General features: G+C 38.7%; 1 protein-coding gene across 1 annotated transcript in view; it reads left to right on the top strand.

Moving 5' to 3' along the window:
* Window positions 1-18,822, top strand: part of RXFP2 (relaxin family peptide receptor 2) — a 298,077-nt gene that overhangs the window by 267,527 nt on the left and 11,728 nt on the right. The window contains exons 6-14 of the mRNA XM_087435769.1: window positions 4,645-4,716; window positions 5,334-5,405; window positions 7,021-7,092; window positions 8,124-8,195; window positions 11,026-11,097; window positions 12,530-12,601; window positions 15,993-16,064; window positions 16,171-16,242; window positions 18,421-18,492. Coding sequence (XP_087291895.1) covers window positions 4,645-4,716; window positions 5,334-5,405; window positions 7,021-7,092; window positions 8,124-8,195; window positions 11,026-11,097; window positions 12,530-12,601; window positions 15,993-16,064; window positions 16,171-16,242; window positions 18,421-18,492 — 648 coding nt within the window. The remainder of the gene's footprint in view (window positions 1-4,644; window positions 4,717-5,333; window positions 5,406-7,020; window positions 7,093-8,123; window positions 8,196-11,025; window positions 11,098-12,529; window positions 12,602-15,992; window positions 16,065-16,170; window positions 16,243-18,420; window positions 18,493-18,822) is intronic.

Below are 18,822 nucleotides of genomic sequence, written 5' to 3'. Positions count from 1 at the left end.
GCTATCACCCTGCACCCCACCACAAGTCTCTTTTCCAAGCAGCCTCGAATCCTTAAATTTTTTCTCAAAGGGCCTGGTTTTAAAGCTGTTCATCATTCTGGTCACACTATTCTGTTTATGTTATGTACATTTTTTTACATGTTGTATCTAGAATAAATGTAACATTATCACTGTGACATGGTCAGGGCAGAACTGGCGGAAGCTAGCAACACTTCCTTTCTAAGCTCATGTGCCCTAAGGTTACATCGACTCTTTTGGTGGCTACTTCATACCCTTAACTCCTAGTGATCATGCCTCTAAAATTCCTAATTCTGTGCCATATGTGCTACTGCTAAGTCATGGCTTCTCCATCCTGTATTTGTGCACTTAGCATTTGAGAGCTGGTTGTGGGTCCTTAAATTCATCCCTATTCAGTTTCATCCTGCTAGATTCATTTTTTCTTACCAGACTGTGAGGATCTTTTTGGATCATCCAACATATCCACTATTCCTCCCAGCATTCTGTCATCAGAAAGAAAGATGAACCATCTTTATTCAACTCATGGAGTAAAATATTGAAGAAGGCAGTACCAAACCATCTTTCCAGATCCCTTCATCACCATCATTCAGATACCGTGTATCATTCCTTATTTTGTCCATAAAAACATGATAAAACCACTCAATCAATGCCTGGTAGACATATAAGCAATGTCGACCACACGTTTTTGTCTGATCAGTCTTTCAAAACAGAAAATCAAGTTGGTCTGACATACCCACTTTCTTGTGAACTGCCCTGTTTACTTTCTTTGAGGTGCTCACAAAGCAGCATCCTAATAGCCTGTTATATGATCTCGCCCAGAACCAGCACTGAGCTCTCCAACTACAGCTTGTGAAATACACTTCTTCCCTTTTTGAAAAATCAAAACTGCATTTGCCATCATTAATTTTCCAGCTGCTCTTCCCCTCTCCAGATTCCTCAGTAATTGATCACGACTCAGAGTTCTCATTTTCGGTGTTTCTCAATTTTTAGGAGAATTATGCAAGCCAGATGGCTTTAACTCATCCTAATTAACATATTCTACCATCTTGGGCTTTAACTGCCACTACCTTATATCCTTTCTATTCACTTCAGTCCTGAGATCACCTTCTTTGACTGAGAAGACAAGAATAATGTAGGAGTTGAGAATTTATATTTTTATATTATTTCATAATGTTATTAAACAAGTCCCTTACAGCAGGCTTGGCTTTTCCTTAACATTTTCTTGGTTCTAAAATATAACTAGAAATACTTTTCTATTGCCCATAATATTCCTCACTGTCTGAGTTTTGAACATGACTTAGGTCATTCTTTCCACTATGATTCCATTGTGATCCCCCCTCACATTCATCCTTGACTTTTGAAGAAACCCCTCACTGACCACTGCACTATTGATCAGTTTGTTCCTCCTTCTGAGCTGGATGGTCCTTCTGGTTCTTCTGTGGTCCCATATTCCACCACCACCACCCCTCACAATCACACACGTTGAAACATATATGCGGATCATTGAGTATTTGTTGAAGGAATGATGTGCAGGACTAACACACTGGACTAAAGAGAAGGTGGGGAGCTTCTTCAGCAGGAAGAACAAAGAAACAAGCAGAAACACTCAAAGGATACAGAGAAGAGAGTGACCAGAGCCGTTTGACTAAAGAAAAAGAGTTTCCACAGGAAGTGGTGGAGCATATGCTGCAGAAGTCATTGAGTCGTGATTGAATGCCAGGCTAAAGAATCTGGGTTTTATTCTGTTTGACCAGGGAAAAGACAAGCACGAATATGTGTTTTAGATTATATTGAGGTAATAAAGTCAATATGCATTTTTAAGTTGTATTGGGATATATTCTAAGAGATCACTTAACGTTAAGTGAGTCTCTGGCCTGGAATGCTCTAAATATTCACAGTGGAGTTGAGGTCATTTAGACAACCAGAAAAATAAATTTTTAAATCAAAATGAAATTTTAATTGTCAGATGAATAAATGTTGCTCAACTTATCTGAATGCCTTTACTATTGATCAGTTTATTCATCTTAATAATCTTTTAAAATATCAAACCTTTCTACCATTGGAGGGAAAGCAATTTAAGATGACCTTCCAGAGAAGTAAAATATAATTTATGAGATTGACTGTAATACTTTATCACTGCTACCATGGAAACCAACAGCAGTTCTCCTCCTCATTGTAACATAAACCTTATATAAATTAGGAATTCCTCCTTAAACTGGGTTCTTGTTCAGTACAATCATTGGCAACAAAATGTAATTCAAGAAGTCTGCCTGGCTTGTGAATACAAAATGTTGCATCAAAAAACAGCCTATAAACATGCATGTCATTAAAGCATTTATTTGCTTTAGTTTCAGGTACATAAATTCCTGGCGTTTCTGCTTGAAAAGTCCTGACAGCTGAAACAGCAGGAATTCATGAACCAGTAAGTTATTCTTAGAAAAGCCATTCAATGGGAAGTATACTAAATGGGCTCATATCTCAGATCTGAATAAAAAGAGGACACCACTTGCCAAATTGTCATTTTTCTGAGTTTTCTCTCACATGCGCCAAGCTACTATTCTGCAAAGAAGAAAGCAGATACTCGAGGATCAAGTTAAAATTCAGCAGCCTAAATCTGAGATGAGCAACTTGGGACTCTAGTTCTCTATGGGGTGCCAGCAAGCTGACTAAATTTTGAAGACTAAAGGCTGTTTATTAGTTAAGGAGTTGGAGTCTTAACTCATGTCAGTGAAGGCGGATAGACTGTACACATCAAGTGAGTCATGGAGATCAAAAGCACAAGGTCAAATTCATAATTTATGACTGCACTCATCTCCTCTAGATTGACAACATCTAGATAAAATGTGCATTGAACATTTTGAATTAATTATCTTGAACAAAATGTAAATAGCACTAGTTAGGTAGTAAATTTTATATTTAAGAGGAACTTCGATATACTTAGAGTATTCTTTTTCTGTTTTCACTTGCTATTGTAACATAATTCATCATATTAACTTTCATTACACCACTCCGTGGGCTCTGAAAATGCTAAAACAGATATTGATCTATATGGGTTCATTCTATTCACAGCAGAACTTTAAACCAAAAGCAGATTTTATGCTGCGACGTGAAGCATCTCCTCACAGACGTGGTGCAGGGGGAGGGGAGTTGGAATGTCAAAAGGTCACACTGGGCTTCAAGTTTACTTTGTAGGATTGAAATTAATGCTTTATGTATCACTGTGGAGGTAATACATGTGCTCTGTAGTATCAACTTCTTCCATATGGTGATACACAGAGAAAATGACAATATTTGTTCAAAACTTGGGGTAAAAAATGGGTTTGCTGATAACCACTGGAAGCTGATCTTGGCTTTACCTGGCTACCTTGAGGGCTGAGGGCATCAATACCCTGGCACAACATTGGGAACGCAATGACCCAAATGGGAAGCTCTGCTAGGGAATAATTGTGGTGTAACAAAATTCAGAGTACAGCCAGATGCTGAATGAGCACATGTTCTACCAATAGTTTTGTGGTAAAGTATCATAGCACTTAAGAAAGTGTTGTGTAATATCTTAGGAACCAAATCCAATCAAAATAAGAGATACGGAAGCCATTCAAAATACTATTTAGTCGTTAGTTACTGTTATTGGTGTGGGTAGTTCCTGCCCCTAAAAAGGCCTTTGGAAAATATGAATTCAAAAGGGCTAACCTCCGGGCCGGCCCTGCGGCTTAGCAGTTAAGTGCACGAGCTCTGCTGCTGGTGGCCCGGGTTCCGATCCGGGCGTGCACTGACACACCGCTTCTCCGGCCATGCTGAGGCCGCGTCCCACGTACAGCAACTAGAAGGATGTGCAGCTATGACATACAACTATCTACTGGGGCTTTGGAGGAAAAATAAATAAATAAAATTATAAAAAAAAAAAAAAGGGCTAACTTCCCATTGTATATGAGCACAGGAAACGGAAATTATTTACTCAGATACTCCCGACAGTGCTATTATTGAGTCAGTACTGTATTCCATATTGCTAAATCGTGTCAGAGGTTAGGTAGACCATGATCCTGTGAGCTGGAGTTGGTGTACCAGCTCCCGTTCAACTATCGATGCCATTTGTGACCCTGACCACCTCGCTGACTCTTAACTTGCTTTGTGCTTCTCACTCTGCATCTCAAAATAGGAAAGAATAAGACTTGCCCTTTCCCTTTTTCATGGGAATAGAATGAAGAGAAATGAGGAGGTAAAGGTGGAACTCTGGGCTGAAAGAGTAAGAACGCTCAGCAGTGAGACACTGACTGGTCTCACCTGGCGAGCAACCCCTGCAAGTCAGAACAAGACGGCCACCATAGTTCCAGTTTGCAGAAACAAGACTAGTTCTCTCCTCAAACACAGCACATTGGAGATCACTGATACAAGCAGAAGATACCCAAATTTCAGTGCATGGATGCTGTGGGGACAGCCTGCGTTGGCTGAGTTAATAGCCATCCTTTGTTGGCAATGCCTCTGCCTCCCAACGTGAGAATGAGACCTGGTACTTTATAAGCCAGTTTCACAAATTGACTTTAGGTGAAGAAAGTGGAGTGGACATTCAACAGCCTAATAAAATACATAAACCATAATCACATGATTCCTCTGTCTTATTCCTACCAGATATCTTCAGCACAATTGTATGAGACGCATATCCAGGAAAGCATTTTTTGGATTACATAACCTGCAAATATTGTGAGTAACTTCTTTATAACTAGATTATAAGTACAATTTTAAGTAAAGATCAAGAGGGTAGAATGGTGCTTTCTTAAGGCTTGACTTGGTAGTAGAGAAATGAAAGGAATAGGTTATCACCAACTACTTACATTAGTTATTACACCGAAAGAAGTAGTAAAAGGTGCCTAGTTTTACCAGAAAACAGATATAAAGACTATCCCTAACCTGTCTTTTCCAGCTTGGGTCATTTCCACAATATTTTATTTTTTCTAACCCTTGCTAACTTACCTATATACTTTCATAAAATGCTAGTCTATTATGGATGTGACCAAAAAGGCCAAAAGCAAAAGTTCCTCCACAGATTTATTCTACTCTTATACTCAAACATAACATAATATCCCAAATCATCATTTGTGGCCACTTTCCCGGCCCTGGCCCTGCTGTGGCACACACTAGGCTGTGATTATCTGGATCTCCCGGTTGTTCCTAGGTTTTCCCCCTCTGCTCACCAGTAGAGTGCTTTCAGAAACAGATGTCCATACTTCATAATCAGCAGCAGCAGCTCCTATTCTAATTATATGTAAGTAAAATGGAGTACTGAATTTGCCTAATTAACTCACCCGTGCTATTTTTAGATATCTCAGCCACAACTGCATTACAACTCTCAGACCTGGAGTATTCAAAGACTTACATCAGCTAACGTGGCTGTAAGTATTCTGGCTTTTCCTTCCCCATAAAGGATCATAGTCTTAATGACATACATCAATGCTCACAGTTTCCATCTATTTATGTATCTTGTTTATTAGACTTATTTTTCTGATTGTCACATAATCTGGAGGACTTTACCAAGCAATTCAGATAACGGCATGCCAAATCGCAGTTGTATGAAAAGAAATCTATGCCACGCTTTTTCAGGTGGCCTTCTGAGCCCGGCGGTAGGCTTGCTAAGCCATCCATCCAACCAGTGTTCACCTACAGCAGGGTTTCTCAACCTCAGCTCTCTTGGCATTTTGGCCTAAATTCTTTGGGGTGGGTGGAGTACGTCCTATACATTTTAGGATGTTTAGCAGCATGTGTGGCCTCTACCCCACTAGAGGCCAGTGGCACTCGCTCCCAGAGTTGTGACACAAAAATGTCTCCAAATTCCCAAATGTCCTTTGGGGAGAAAAATTGCCCTCTGTTGAAAACCACTGACCTAGAAAGTAAGCAAATTAAGGACTTTTTTGATTCCTAGAGCATTCATAGAAAAGTCTGAAAACATGGTAGCTTGTGGTGTTTCACCACCTTCTAGGCTGAGCCACCAGCTCCATCCCAAGGAGTCTCACATCAGATGTCTGTGTTTTCATCAGGAAAATGAACAAGGAGCAGTTAGAAGGCTCTCTGTGTCAGTTTGCCTGTTTTTTGTAAGTCAGCCTGGTCTAGTGGAGAAAGCCAGGACTTCAGCTCCATCCAGACCCTCGTGTATGCCATGGCCCTATGCTTAATGTTGCAGGCAACTTTCTCAATCTTCCTAGGCCTCCTTTTCCTCATCTGTAAACTATAATCATAATTCCTTTCTAAGAGTAATGTTGTGAGGATTATATCACATAGCATACATAAAGTGCCACATGCAGAGCGCCTGCCATGTAGGAGGTGCTCAATGTAGCTCCCCTCTCCAATCCTACCCTCAGGGACCTCTAAGAGTAAGAGCAAATGGTACCTGGCTTCAAAGGCAACAAGAGAAAAGAAGGCCTATTTCCCTTTGGTCTATGTTTTTCTAGGAAAATCCCATATATATTTAAAAACAGTGATTTGAATATACAAATATTTTGACTCTTTCACCCTCAAAGCTCCAAATGAGTTTGTTTGTACAGACATTATTAAATACATCATTTAAACACCATGAGAGCAAAGAACTATTTGTGATTTCCTAAGAATGTTTTTTTCATTTATTCTTCATTCAGTCAATCAGTATGTCAAAGCATGTATGGAGCCCATATTCTACCAAGAAATAAGAGTAGCTTGTGCTAGACCCAGGTATCCAGAGATGAAGGATGTAACTTGAGTCTTTAAGTCCAGTGGGAGGTGGATGCAGGGAGAGAAAACAATTGCGATGGACTTAAGTGCTGGGGTGGGGTTGTGGGAATTTGGAGGAAAGAGATTCTCCAAGCACAGGGTGAAGGAAAGGCTCCAGGGAAGAGAGACCTGAGCCACGTGGAAAGGAAATCAAGGAGGAGAGTGGTCGGGGGGGGTGGACAGGACCGTCATGGGCCTTTTATTTTTCCCTTGTTTTGTTTCACAAATGTCTCTAACGTCAGAAATGTTTGTGATATTTTCTGTCAGAATTCTAGATGACAATCCAATAACCAGAATTTCACAGCGGTTATTTACTGGATTAAATTCCTTGTTTTTCCTGTAAGTATTCATCTATCTTTCAATACATCTGTCTATAAATTGCAATGACATCTACACTAGCTTACAAAAAGGGCTTTAAAAAATCAAGCCCACTAAAATTTGTATTAGTCAAAACCTCTCCTGTATTTCCAGCCACAATTACCGGTGCTACTTCCTAGCCATGGCTCATGGTATATTTTAAGCCTACCAGTTGATTTCTTTTTGATCTCCTTTAATTTCCTTTAGTCCCAAAGCATGTTTCTATTTGCTGTGGTTGACCAAAGGTAGTATTCATTTTTTATCTCCTAACTACATTTAAATCTGTTAGACTGTCCCAGGAGTTCAGCTGCAACTACATTTTTAACAGAGGAAAACGTGCCTTCACTCAGCAAAAGTCTCTGAAAATTCCCAAATCTTTGTCCTACCAACAGAACTGTTCTCATAATTACATTTTCACTGTTTATCAATCATAGGAATGATTTATGAGCAGGAGATTATTATGTTCTTTTACAGTTGATCACATAGCATCATTATTTTTCCATTTGTCAAGAGGGACCACAGTATGATAAATTAATCATGTAGCTTAACACGCTCATGAGTTGTTTTCTTTCCCCAAATGCCCCCTACTATCACTTCTTAGATTTAATGCAGTTCCCGATGTGGCCCTTGAATATTGTAAATGATTAATGTTTCCCTTAAGAAGAAACTTTGGATGCATGATTCTGGAAATGATTGCAAATTTGAAGTTTAGGAGGAAAATTCCCACGAACTTCAAAATATATGCCCAATATATACTTTTGTTTCATCTCATTAAATTAAGCTGTTTAATATTTATTTCTAGGTTATATATCATACTTATGCATTCATAGTTTCTTTGACATCTGCTCCCTTATCCGTGCCATACACGTATCTAGAGACCATTTTGAAGAGGTAGTTATATTTATATTTTTCATCCTAATGTATTGATTTTAGCATGCAAGTTTCCAATTGTGGAAATAGTTCTTAAAGTGGCAAATTATATTGTTTCTAATTAATGTCTTCTTTGTGTAAAGGTCTATGGTTAATAACTACTTGGAAGCCCTTCCAGAGCAGATGTGCGCCCAAATGTCTCAACTCAACTGGATGTGAGTATGCATTTACGAACCAGTTTGTTATTTGCCCAGATTAAGGAAGGTAGCCCTGAAGTTAATTCACAATTACATGAAAAGCCCATCTATCTTCTTTCCAAAACCAAAATCTGATCATTTTACTTCCTGGTTTAAAAATCTTTTGAGAATTCCTACAGGTGTGAGGGTAAAGTTCAAGCTTCCCCCTAGAGCACCCAAAACTCCTCATTTTCTATCATTTATTCCATCTAGTCTCTTTCCCTGCCCCTCCTCCTCACATGCCTTCCTTCCAGATGCACCACACTACTGGCTTCTGCAATCAATTCCCTGAGAACATGTTGTTCCTTCAACTTGAAAAGTCTTGCTCCTTTATTATTTTAGCCAACTCCAATATTTCCTTCAAAAGTCAGCTTAAACACCACCTCCATGAGGCCATCCCTGACACACCACCCAGTTCCAGTGGCTGCCTCTGTGCTCCCATTACACCATGAACAGACTTCCACCACGCCACTCATTTTCTACACCGCACATCTGTCTCATGGTATAATCAGCACAGAACCCTTGGTTTACTTGTTTGTCCCCTACCTCTGTAAATACAGTGAGGACAGAAACCTACCTTATGATTTCATGCCCCAGCATTAGCACAATGATCAGCATATAGTAGGTGCTCAACAAACATTTGTTAAATGAATACGTAAATCATTTCCACTCTTCAACCAACATGTTTAAAACATTCATTTAAGTTACTTCATGGCTTCCCCACCACTACCCACCATTCTCTGTCACGTTCATCTTCACAGTCCCCTGAGACAGGCAGGATGGTCACAGGCAGCGATCTCCTGCCCTGTGAAAATGTTGGTTGAGTCACCATCCTCCAGAACTCTTCTCCTCATACCCATAAGGTGATAAAAGTTTAGTACCTTAGCTTTTGATCCTCTATGAACTCCCCTCAGAATTACTTGTTACAACACTACTAGGTGGCCTTGTGTTTACTTACTTTCATTTTTTTGTATTTATTTATATACCTGTTATCAAAAGACTTTTAAGATAATAGATGTTTTGTATAAGGGTGCCATTGTTAAAAATGGAAATAACGATCTGAAAAACATGAGCGTAAAACTCATTGAGAATAGATGACAAAAGTACTTAGAAACTAAACAGGCGCATACACACAGTGGGAAAGAAACAGGAAAGAATAAAGGCAGCAGAAAGAGAGCAGGGCCCAGGCCCGCCCTCCCGCTGCCCAAAATGGGCGTCAGCAACAGGGAGTTTGGGAACCACATGCACACACTGGGGTCCAGGATAGTCATCTTCGCTCCAGGCTCCCACAAACACTGGGGGAAAAGACAGACACCCAGCAAAAATGTGAAGTCAGCAAGATTGCCTGATCACAAATGAGAAAGGGCCTTTACACTAAGAGGGCAGAGAGCTGAGAGGTCAGACTGGAATGACCCAACCTCAGAGGCAGAGAAAAACCCGCCCTGGCCAGGCTCCTCCTCCTCGCTTGCTATCAAGTAGGACTATTGCTCACAACTCCCAAGTGTTATACTCATGAGATGTAAAAATACTTTTCCCATTCTATGTAACAATATTTGGACTTTCAAAAGAGTATTTATTATTTTTAATCACTGTATTTTAAGAGTGAAAAAAGTAGGGACTTCCTACAAGACCTCCAAGATGGCTTTAAAACAAGATTTAATAGGCAATGACAAAGAGATTTGTGATTTTGGTGTGAATGTGAGAAAGGTTCAGAGGCAGCAAAATAGCTATTGTCATATAAGGGAAAGATTGTAGGAAGCTGACTATAAAAAGAAGTTAGGAGACTTGGCAGAAAAGTCAACTCTGTCTCATCCCTTGGCACTGCCGGAATTGGTAATGTCACAGTGTTCCCGAAGGCATTCCGTGAGTCTGTGAGATGCCACTGTCCTGAGGTATTACCTGGCAGATTACCTAATCTCCCCACTAGTGCTTCTCCAGTGTCAACCTGCATCGTAAACAAAGAGAGGGCTTAAGACAGATGGCTGGACCTCAGTCCTAGAGTTTATGATTCAACAGATCTGGGTGGAGCCCGAGAATCTGCATTTCTAATAAGTTCCCAGGTGACACTGAGGCCATCCCAGCCACTCCCAGCAGCGCTGCACTCAGCATCAGCATCACTGAGACGTGGTAGAAAGAGCAGTCACTTTCCATCACGCAGAGCGGGATAGATACCCTGACTCCGCATTCAGTATTTGGAAGACAACTTTGGCCCGAGTTTCTCCTTCAGTGACATAGTGACAAAAATATCTACCTGATTTGTGGGAATGTGAGAACTTAACAATCTATGACACCATGGCTTAGTGTCTAGGCTGTAGATTCAGACAGAGCTGTGTTAGAAGGTTAATTCCACCACTTACTAGCTGTGTGACCAGAAGAAAAGTGAATTTCCAAGAGTCTCAGATCTCTCATATGTTAAATGGCAGGTAGTTATGCCAGCTTGGCAGGAGTCCTGTGTTGTGCACCTGATACTGTAAAAGCCCATAAATGGTAGTTACCACTATCGTGGTGGCAGTATCATGATAATTAATAGCATGGTATCCAGAACAGAGAGACACTCACTAAATGTTGGGCTGCCCTTTCCCTCAATTTTGTTAAGTTCTAACATGAATTGGAAGGGGAAAAGAAGTATAATGCTAATTATACTAATTCTTCAATAATTACAAGGGAAGCATTAAAGATTGGAATGAACTAAAGATAAATTGGAATGAAGCAAAAATAAAGTTCAGAACTGTTGTAGCAATAAGAAGTGCCTCTAGACATATGATTTGTGCAAAAACATTAAAAATATTTTTCCTCCATGCCTTTTTAGGGATTTGGAAGGCAATAGAATAAAATATCTTATGAATTCCACCTTTCTGTCGTGCAACTCACTCACAGTGCTGTAAGTATTCAGGGACTTCAGTAAATAAGGGGAAACTCAATAGATTTGGAAATTAAAAGAAAACGTCGACAAGGAATTTTAAAGTAGTGTTTTGTTCACAGCCTTGGTCTGAAACTGCAATACTAGAAAATGCACACATGGATTTATTGATTTTGATGGTGGGGCCGAGCCTTACGTGTAGCTGCCATTTAAGTCTCCAGCTGGTCTCCTTCTTTGAAAGCAATCATCATTTCTGTGCATTCTCTCAGCTGAACTGGTACCTAACCCCGTGATCACCAAGGAAATGAGATAATGCATGTGAAAGCGGTTAGCTACACAACAATTAGTTGTCACTGCCAATGACATTTACCACTTGATGTCTCTCAAAAAAAAATAATTTTATTCTAAAGGGAAGAACATCTAATGTATTCTGATTGGCCAAAGTTCTGATTGCTGATTACGTTTTTTATGGAGGTGGGAAGGCAGATGAATTTGTTAATTGGCACATTTGCACCGATGAGCTTAAAAACACAAGAATTTTACTTTTGTTTTAATCATAGTTTTCCATACACAGTGAGCACTTAGTAATGTTTGTTTGTTGGATGGGTGGTTGGAAAAGAAAAATCAGAGTATATCCATTTGTAGTGGTCTCACCACTTTTCTCCAACAAACTAGAAGGTAAGGCTATTGCCAGGTTGCACATTTACCAATGAGATTGCAGGTTAGCACAGTTAATGAGAAAAGAGGCTCCCTCACTTAGGAGATGCAAAAGTATATTCTTTTTCTCATGGATAATGAGAAAGGACACTGGAAAACTAAACAAGTTGCATCAACACCTTCTATTTTACAGCTCCGTGTAGCTTTTGAATCACTTTTATACCCATTATCTCATTTGTTAACGCCTGTGCAAGGCAGTTGGCTGCCGACCCCCTCTTTTTGCCATTTGTCTTGGAGGATTCCATTTCTAGACAAAGGAAATGTAAAACCACTGTCCCTTCACCAAATTTAAAATTTGTTTGTGGCCCCAGAAACTGCTCTGGTGTTGGTTCGAGCTTTGCTCTTGCTGGCCTTTCTCTTCTAAGGAACGTGCATTAAACAAGGTTCCTCTCCAAACCTTCTCTGACAATGAACAGGGTCCAAATTTGACATTATGTATGTGTGTATTGGGAAAGAACCACTTTCTAAAACAATCAGAATCCAAACCAAGTGCAGTTTCCTAGACCACATTATACACTCAACACCTCAAATTACTTATGGCAGCACTTCCTGAAGAGAACGTGTGGCTGTCCTTGGTGAGAAACTCCTGCCTTTTGTTCCACACCAGAACACGCCTCGCTTTGAGACTTCAAAGGAGGCTTATTAAATTACACCCGGATCAATGGCCTCTCCCAATGAGAACTGATTATTACAGCAGACACAAACCAACAGTGCTGACTCTCACCATGTCTTACAGGTTTCTGCCTAGAAATCAAATTGATTTTGTTCCAGAGAAGACATTTTCTTCATTAAAAAATTTAGGAGAACTGTAAGTAGCATTGTCTACTAGGAAAATATGATTGCTTCTTCAAAGATTGTAAATTTAAATGGCTAGTGAGACTGCTTTTCCACTAGTAGCAATCAAAATCCTGTAGACTACTGGATATTCAAAATCAATTAAGAAAACCAACATTATCCTAAAGTCAAAAACAAATTAAAATCGGACAGTGGGCTTAATATGGATTTGGCCCGCTCTAATTTCCCTGTCGATTTTCTTTGGGTGATTTCATATATATGTGTGTTTAGGAGCAAATGAATTTTCCATAGCTCCTTAAACAGAGATCATTATCTCTAATGGCTGCAGTATTGTTAATTCTCCACAAATGCTTGCTGAGTGAATAACTGACTGACTGCAATAATATTAATTAATTATAACTGAACGAAGGAACAAAGACACTTATTATCCCTTGAGGAATTATGACTTCTAGAGAAGAAGAAGCAAATATTAATGTCTAGAATAAGGATTAGGCTCATTGAAAAATATTCAGAGAGCTCATGTAACTTTTTCTGTTCAAATATGTTTTGTAGATCTAAGCCTTTTAAAAAGCATCTGTCTTGCTATTAATTCATCACTACCCACATAATTGTGTATGATTGGAAATTAAAATTAAGTATGTTATCTTACAAAAAGTGACGATTATGATAGAGAACTCCTCCTCCTGATCTGAGGCCTAAAAATGGAAATTAATTTCTTAATTAACCTCTTACCCATTCTTTATACCTTGTTTTGAAATCCAGAAAGGACTGGGAAAAATAACTCAATAAGAATAATTTGAAAAATAATTCACAAATAATTAAGATAATTCCATCTAACTAATGAGTACCATAAACCAAATCCACAAGTATTTATTAAGTGCCTGGTGTGCACAAGGCACTGTGTTAGAACTAAAAATATTATCATTTTATAGAAGAAAATTAAATGCAGCTCACTCAGAAGAGCTCGCTCACTTCTCACGGGGGCATTCCTGAGAAGACGGATATGAATTTGGGTTCCAGGGATGGAGAGGAGAAGCAGCACAGGACAAACAGGGGCGTGTTTAACATACAAACTTCGGGAAACGCTGGGATGGAGTTCACGTTCTGAAAAATATCCTGATCTTCCTTTTATCCTACACTTAAGCAGCTTCTCTGTTTCTTTCTCTCCCTCTCTCTCTCTCTCTGTCTCTCTCTGTCTCTCTCTCTCTCTCACACACACACACACACACTCCAAAAACAGAACCCAATTAAGAGACACTAGCTTGCTTTTTTTAAGACCACCAGTAATCCATTCCAATCCACTTAAACTAAGACAAATTCAGAAGTTAATATAATAACTTGAACAAGGCATTTATACGTCCTGAGTTCACAAACATATTAGATAATTTTCCGTTGCCTTCATGACAACAAACCCCTCCTGGGGTGGAAGAAGCACACTTAGGTAAGCACGCTAAAGTCTTTTCCCCTCAAAAGATCGTACCTTATTTTTCAATGTAACACTTTCCAGGACATTTTCTAGATGTGTGAAATCGTCATCTTGCTCTGTTGTCACTCTCTCTCTGATCCGTGCACACCTGTGGCTTTCTTTCTGCGCCATGACCCAGGTGTGCTCCTCCCATCTGGAGCACCAGATCAGAATTCCCAACTGACAGGACGTCTACACTTGGATGTCACGACAGCACCTCAAAAGCAACCTGTTAAAATTAGTTTATAGATGACCCTTGTCTCACTGCAGCTTCTTTCCCTGCACTTGCCAGCTTAGTATATCAACATCTTTCCTGGCAGCCAGGCTCAAAGACTGCTCCCTCTCCCTCTAACGCTCTTTACATTTCAGGTCCTATCAGACTGTAAGCCCTGCCAGTGCCCCCTTTAAACCTTCATCTGCTCTCTCCGGTCTAGAAGAGACCTCCTGCCAAGTCTCTGTCCCCTGACTCTCTGACTTTTCAGCCTATTTTTTATGCTTCTGATAGAATTATCATCCCATAACCAGAGCATATTAAACCATTGTCCTGCTTAATGTTCTCCCTCCTTGTTGCCTGCTGTTTAGCAAAGTCCTTGACACAGTTCTCCAATGTTAAAGTTCGGAAGAACCACAGAGCATACTGCCTTTAAATGCTTGTTACCAGGCTCCCTCCCCGAGGTTCTGGTGTGACAATTCTGGAGTGGACACCGAATGTGCTCTTTTTGTAAGCATCCTCCTTGATTCTGTTGCCTGGACCATACTCTGGGAAACACCGCCTTGGAAAGTATTTATGGCCCTCCCATTTTGTCTCCATGCTCCTTTCCAGGCTCCCTTCCTCTACATCTCCCCATACTTTCCATCCTCCACTCACACTGGACCGCTTGCTGACTTCTAAACGCGTCATTGTCTTCCAAGCATCTGTTTCTCTGATCCTGCTTACCCCGTACCTGAAAATCTACTCTTCTTTTATTCCATCTATGAAAATCATCAAGCTTTGTTCAAACACTTCCTAATTTCCCAGGCCATGTTCGACACCTCCTTCCTCTGTTTTTTATCTGAACTTCTGTAAAAGCACTTATTTCAATCTTTCATTGTTTATAATCTAGTTGTTTACTCTAATTGTAAGTTCTTTAAAGAAAGAGCTAAGTCTTAATTATTTGTAACTCCCACATATCAATCAGCAGCTCCAAAGCATCAAAAATAGATTAGATCTTTTTTTTGACTCAGGCAATTTCACATCTGTTTCACTTTTAACATCTTCTCTGGCTCAGAAGGATATTTTGAACTCTTAAAGATTCCTGATTCCTTCTGATCCTAACAAATCTCTTTTCCATATTCTGTAGAAACACTTCCCTATGATTCTTTCTGGATTGGATAGACTTATTATATTTAATTAAATTTAATTAAGTTCTCAATTTCTTTTAAAAAATAAAAATATATTAAAAATGTGTGAAATTATCCATTCAAGATTATCTGGGCATATATTATGTGGCCAATATTATCTTAGTTGGAATGCAAAATAAGTACAAGACATAGGTCTTGACCTCAGAAAGCTTATAATATAGTTAAATAAACAAGATATCACGTACATGAACCACATAGGAATCACAGAAGCAATGAATTGTCTAAGTGTACAAACAGTACCTAAAACAGAGGAAATTAATCAAAGTAGATATTGAAGCCAGGTTGGGAATGTGTTGGAGAGTGGCTGAAAGGAAATTCCAGATAGGAACTAGATGAGCAAAATGTCACATGTCTGAAAAGTGATAGAAAACATATCCCTTTGGCTGACTCACATTGCCTTGTTGTGTAACAAGTTATCAGGTTGGTTAACTTGAATCATATTTTCTGTTACGTCAAATGGGATGATATTAAGTGAGGAGTAATAACTATATCATTTATTTCCAATGTAATTGCTTTGGGTTTTCACTGTCACCAACAGGGACCTGTCTAACAATATGATAATGGAGCTACCACCCCACATTTTTAAAGACTTGAAGCCTCTACAAAAACTGTAAGTTCTTGCTCCTCCATCATCAGATTTAAATGGCCACATCTTGAGCTTCCAAAATAATAACATCCTGTTGCTTCTTTCCTCCTTCCTTCTACTTGTACAAAAGGAATCTGTCGTCCAATCCTCTTTTGTATCTCCACGAGAAGCAGTTTGAAAGTCTTAAACAACTTCAGTCTTTGTAAGTGAAATATAATAGTATGTTGATTATCATTTCAGTGGATGTACTTTACTTCGAATCACATTCATTTTTAAATGGGTATTTTACACATAAGAAGGATTTTAATTTGCGCATGCATTCTCAGACAGTTGTGAATATCATTGTTACCACCAAGCATATACTGAATGACAACAAAGCCTCATTTTTTACCATTCAATATGTATAAAGACCATTTCTGTGTTTGAAGCTACATATAGGTTCTTTTTGAAAACTAGGTTCATACGGAAAAATCTCATTCTACAGTTTTCACAAAGAATTAAATTTGCAATAGTTTTGTTACTAAACAGTCAGTAAAAAAAAAAAAAAAAAAAATTATGTAAGACTTACCTCCTTTCCCCTTTCTTACAACAATCTACTTGGTATCAGTGTACAGAACATGCTCTTTACTTTTCAATCAGTAAAAAAAAAAAATTATCTCACAAATATGAACATTCAGACAATTAATGTTGTTTAGTATTTTAAAATTTCAAACATATTAGGTTTCAAATGATGTCAAGAACTCTTCCAGTTAGCCTTTGAACGTCAACATACCTTTCCCATGAATAGCCATTGTTGATTAAAGTTTATTTGTTTTTACACAGAGAGCATACTATATTACCTGATCTCAGCCTACACCTTTCTTCATTTAATTCCAAAGACCAATCCTTAACATCACTTTTTATTTTTTGCTAAATAGTTTTCTATTTTAAATTAATGCAAGGTTTAGGTTCTCTCTCAGTAGATATTAGTGAGCATCCACTGATGAAAAAGACTTTGTTCCTGCTCTCAAGAAGCTGGAATATTAAAAAAAAATCAAAAAATACAAATAATACATTGTTTTTAAATATAAGAATAGACCTCAGGTTGTGGAAAAATCAATTCTTCCCTTCACTCACCACATACTGACTTCTGAAAGCCAAAGAGTTGAGTTACCACAACATGCCTCTCAAAAAAGTCAAAGTAGTAACTATATACTCCATGCTTTTCTTTCTTCATTTCATTTCTTTCTTTATTGTCTCATTTATTTTTTCTAAAGATTCATTTACACCTTTCTTTCACATTTATTGGCCACCAACTTACTCATAGCACTGTCTTAGGCATTCAGGATATAGTGGCTTCTGCTCTTTCGGAAGCTATAGGCTATTAATCAAGTAATCACTTGCTCCATGTAAAGCTAAAACTGTGATAAGTCCAAGAGAAAGCTAGAGAGCAAAAGAAAGCAGAAGGGGAAAAAACCTTTCAGAAAGGACTCAAGGGTTTCCTGCAGGAGGGGCCCTGTCATGATTTAGTAGTACAATTACTCCCCTAAGTTTCATTCCTGATTGCCAAAGAGCAAGGTGGTTGCTCTATGAAGGACTCAAGGGGCAAAAGAAAACCTAGAACTGTGTCAAGATTCTTATTCAGATTAGTCAAAAAGAAACTGAGAGGGAATCAAACATCTGTCAAAATAAACCTTAAAAGTAAAAGACTGGTTTTTTTAGATTGTCCACTCTCCATCTATGTTTCCTGAGAACAGGGCAGACTCCCTTAATTCACGCCATCCTAAAGAGCTCTTCAAAGAATCCATATTTGAAGAAGTTTCTGGATAAATGAGGAATATAGGGGTTATCACTGGAGCCCTCTAAGAACATCTAATGGGGCCTGGAGGAATTAATGGAATTATGCTTCCTACTGTTGTCTCAGAAAACGATTGTCCTGAATTGGAGCTCCTCTTACAGCTTCCATGGTTTTCTACCCTAAAAACACATAGGCCAGGAAGAAACGACTATATTTAAACCCATAAAACTCACTTCAGTGATATTCTCAGGTTGGAAATATCAGCTCCTTTCTGAAACTCTCCACTCACATGACATGGTTTATAAAATCAAACTACAGAGCCAATTTCATAATCACACAAGTCACCACTGCCATTTTTAAATCAAAGAAATGAATGAGAGTTCTATTAGAATGTAATTCTGCATATGAAGTGACAAAATCATCGCCAACTGATAGGAGGCATAAATGGAAATGGCAATTTTCTAAGATAGTTTACTGTAAAATTTTCATCCTAATTTGAGTTGGTAACGTAAGCTTTTGAAGCATGGTATTTAGGATATGACAAAGAATGGAATTATTAAAAAATTAAACCCTAAAAACATGAAACTTGTGTATATTTTCCAGAGACTTGGAAAGGATAGAGATTCCAAATATAAACACAGGAATGTTTCAACCCATGAAGAATCTTTCTTACATGTATGTATTTCTGAAAGAATGGAGAAGAAAGCATGGTGAAATGTTGCAGATGTTCTAGTGTAAACTATCTAATGTATCACTGCAATGTGTTTTTATGCAAGAAAAGTCTTTTATTGAGAACTTTTTAATTTTGTCACCTTTGGTCCCTGTTCAAATAGAGTTCAATATTATGATGTGCCGACATGAATGACACTTCTCTCTGGAAACACGCTGTTTATCCAATTGAGGCCCAATAAGAGATCAGGGTACCAGAATGCCACATATTACACAAGATGAAGTCACTGGCTAAATGGTACTCAGGAGACCTGGAAACATTAATTCACCTCACAT

The sequence above is a fragment of the Ceratotherium simum genome, chromosome 10 (genome assembly GCF_057802395.1).
Source record: "Ceratotherium simum simum isolate JZ-2026a chromosome 10, ASM5780239v1, whole genome shotgun sequence".
Classification (NCBI taxonomy): domain Eukaryota; kingdom Metazoa; phylum Chordata; class Mammalia; order Perissodactyla; family Rhinocerotidae; genus Ceratotherium; species Ceratotherium simum.
This window is presented reverse-complemented; position numbering and strand designations above follow the sequence as displayed.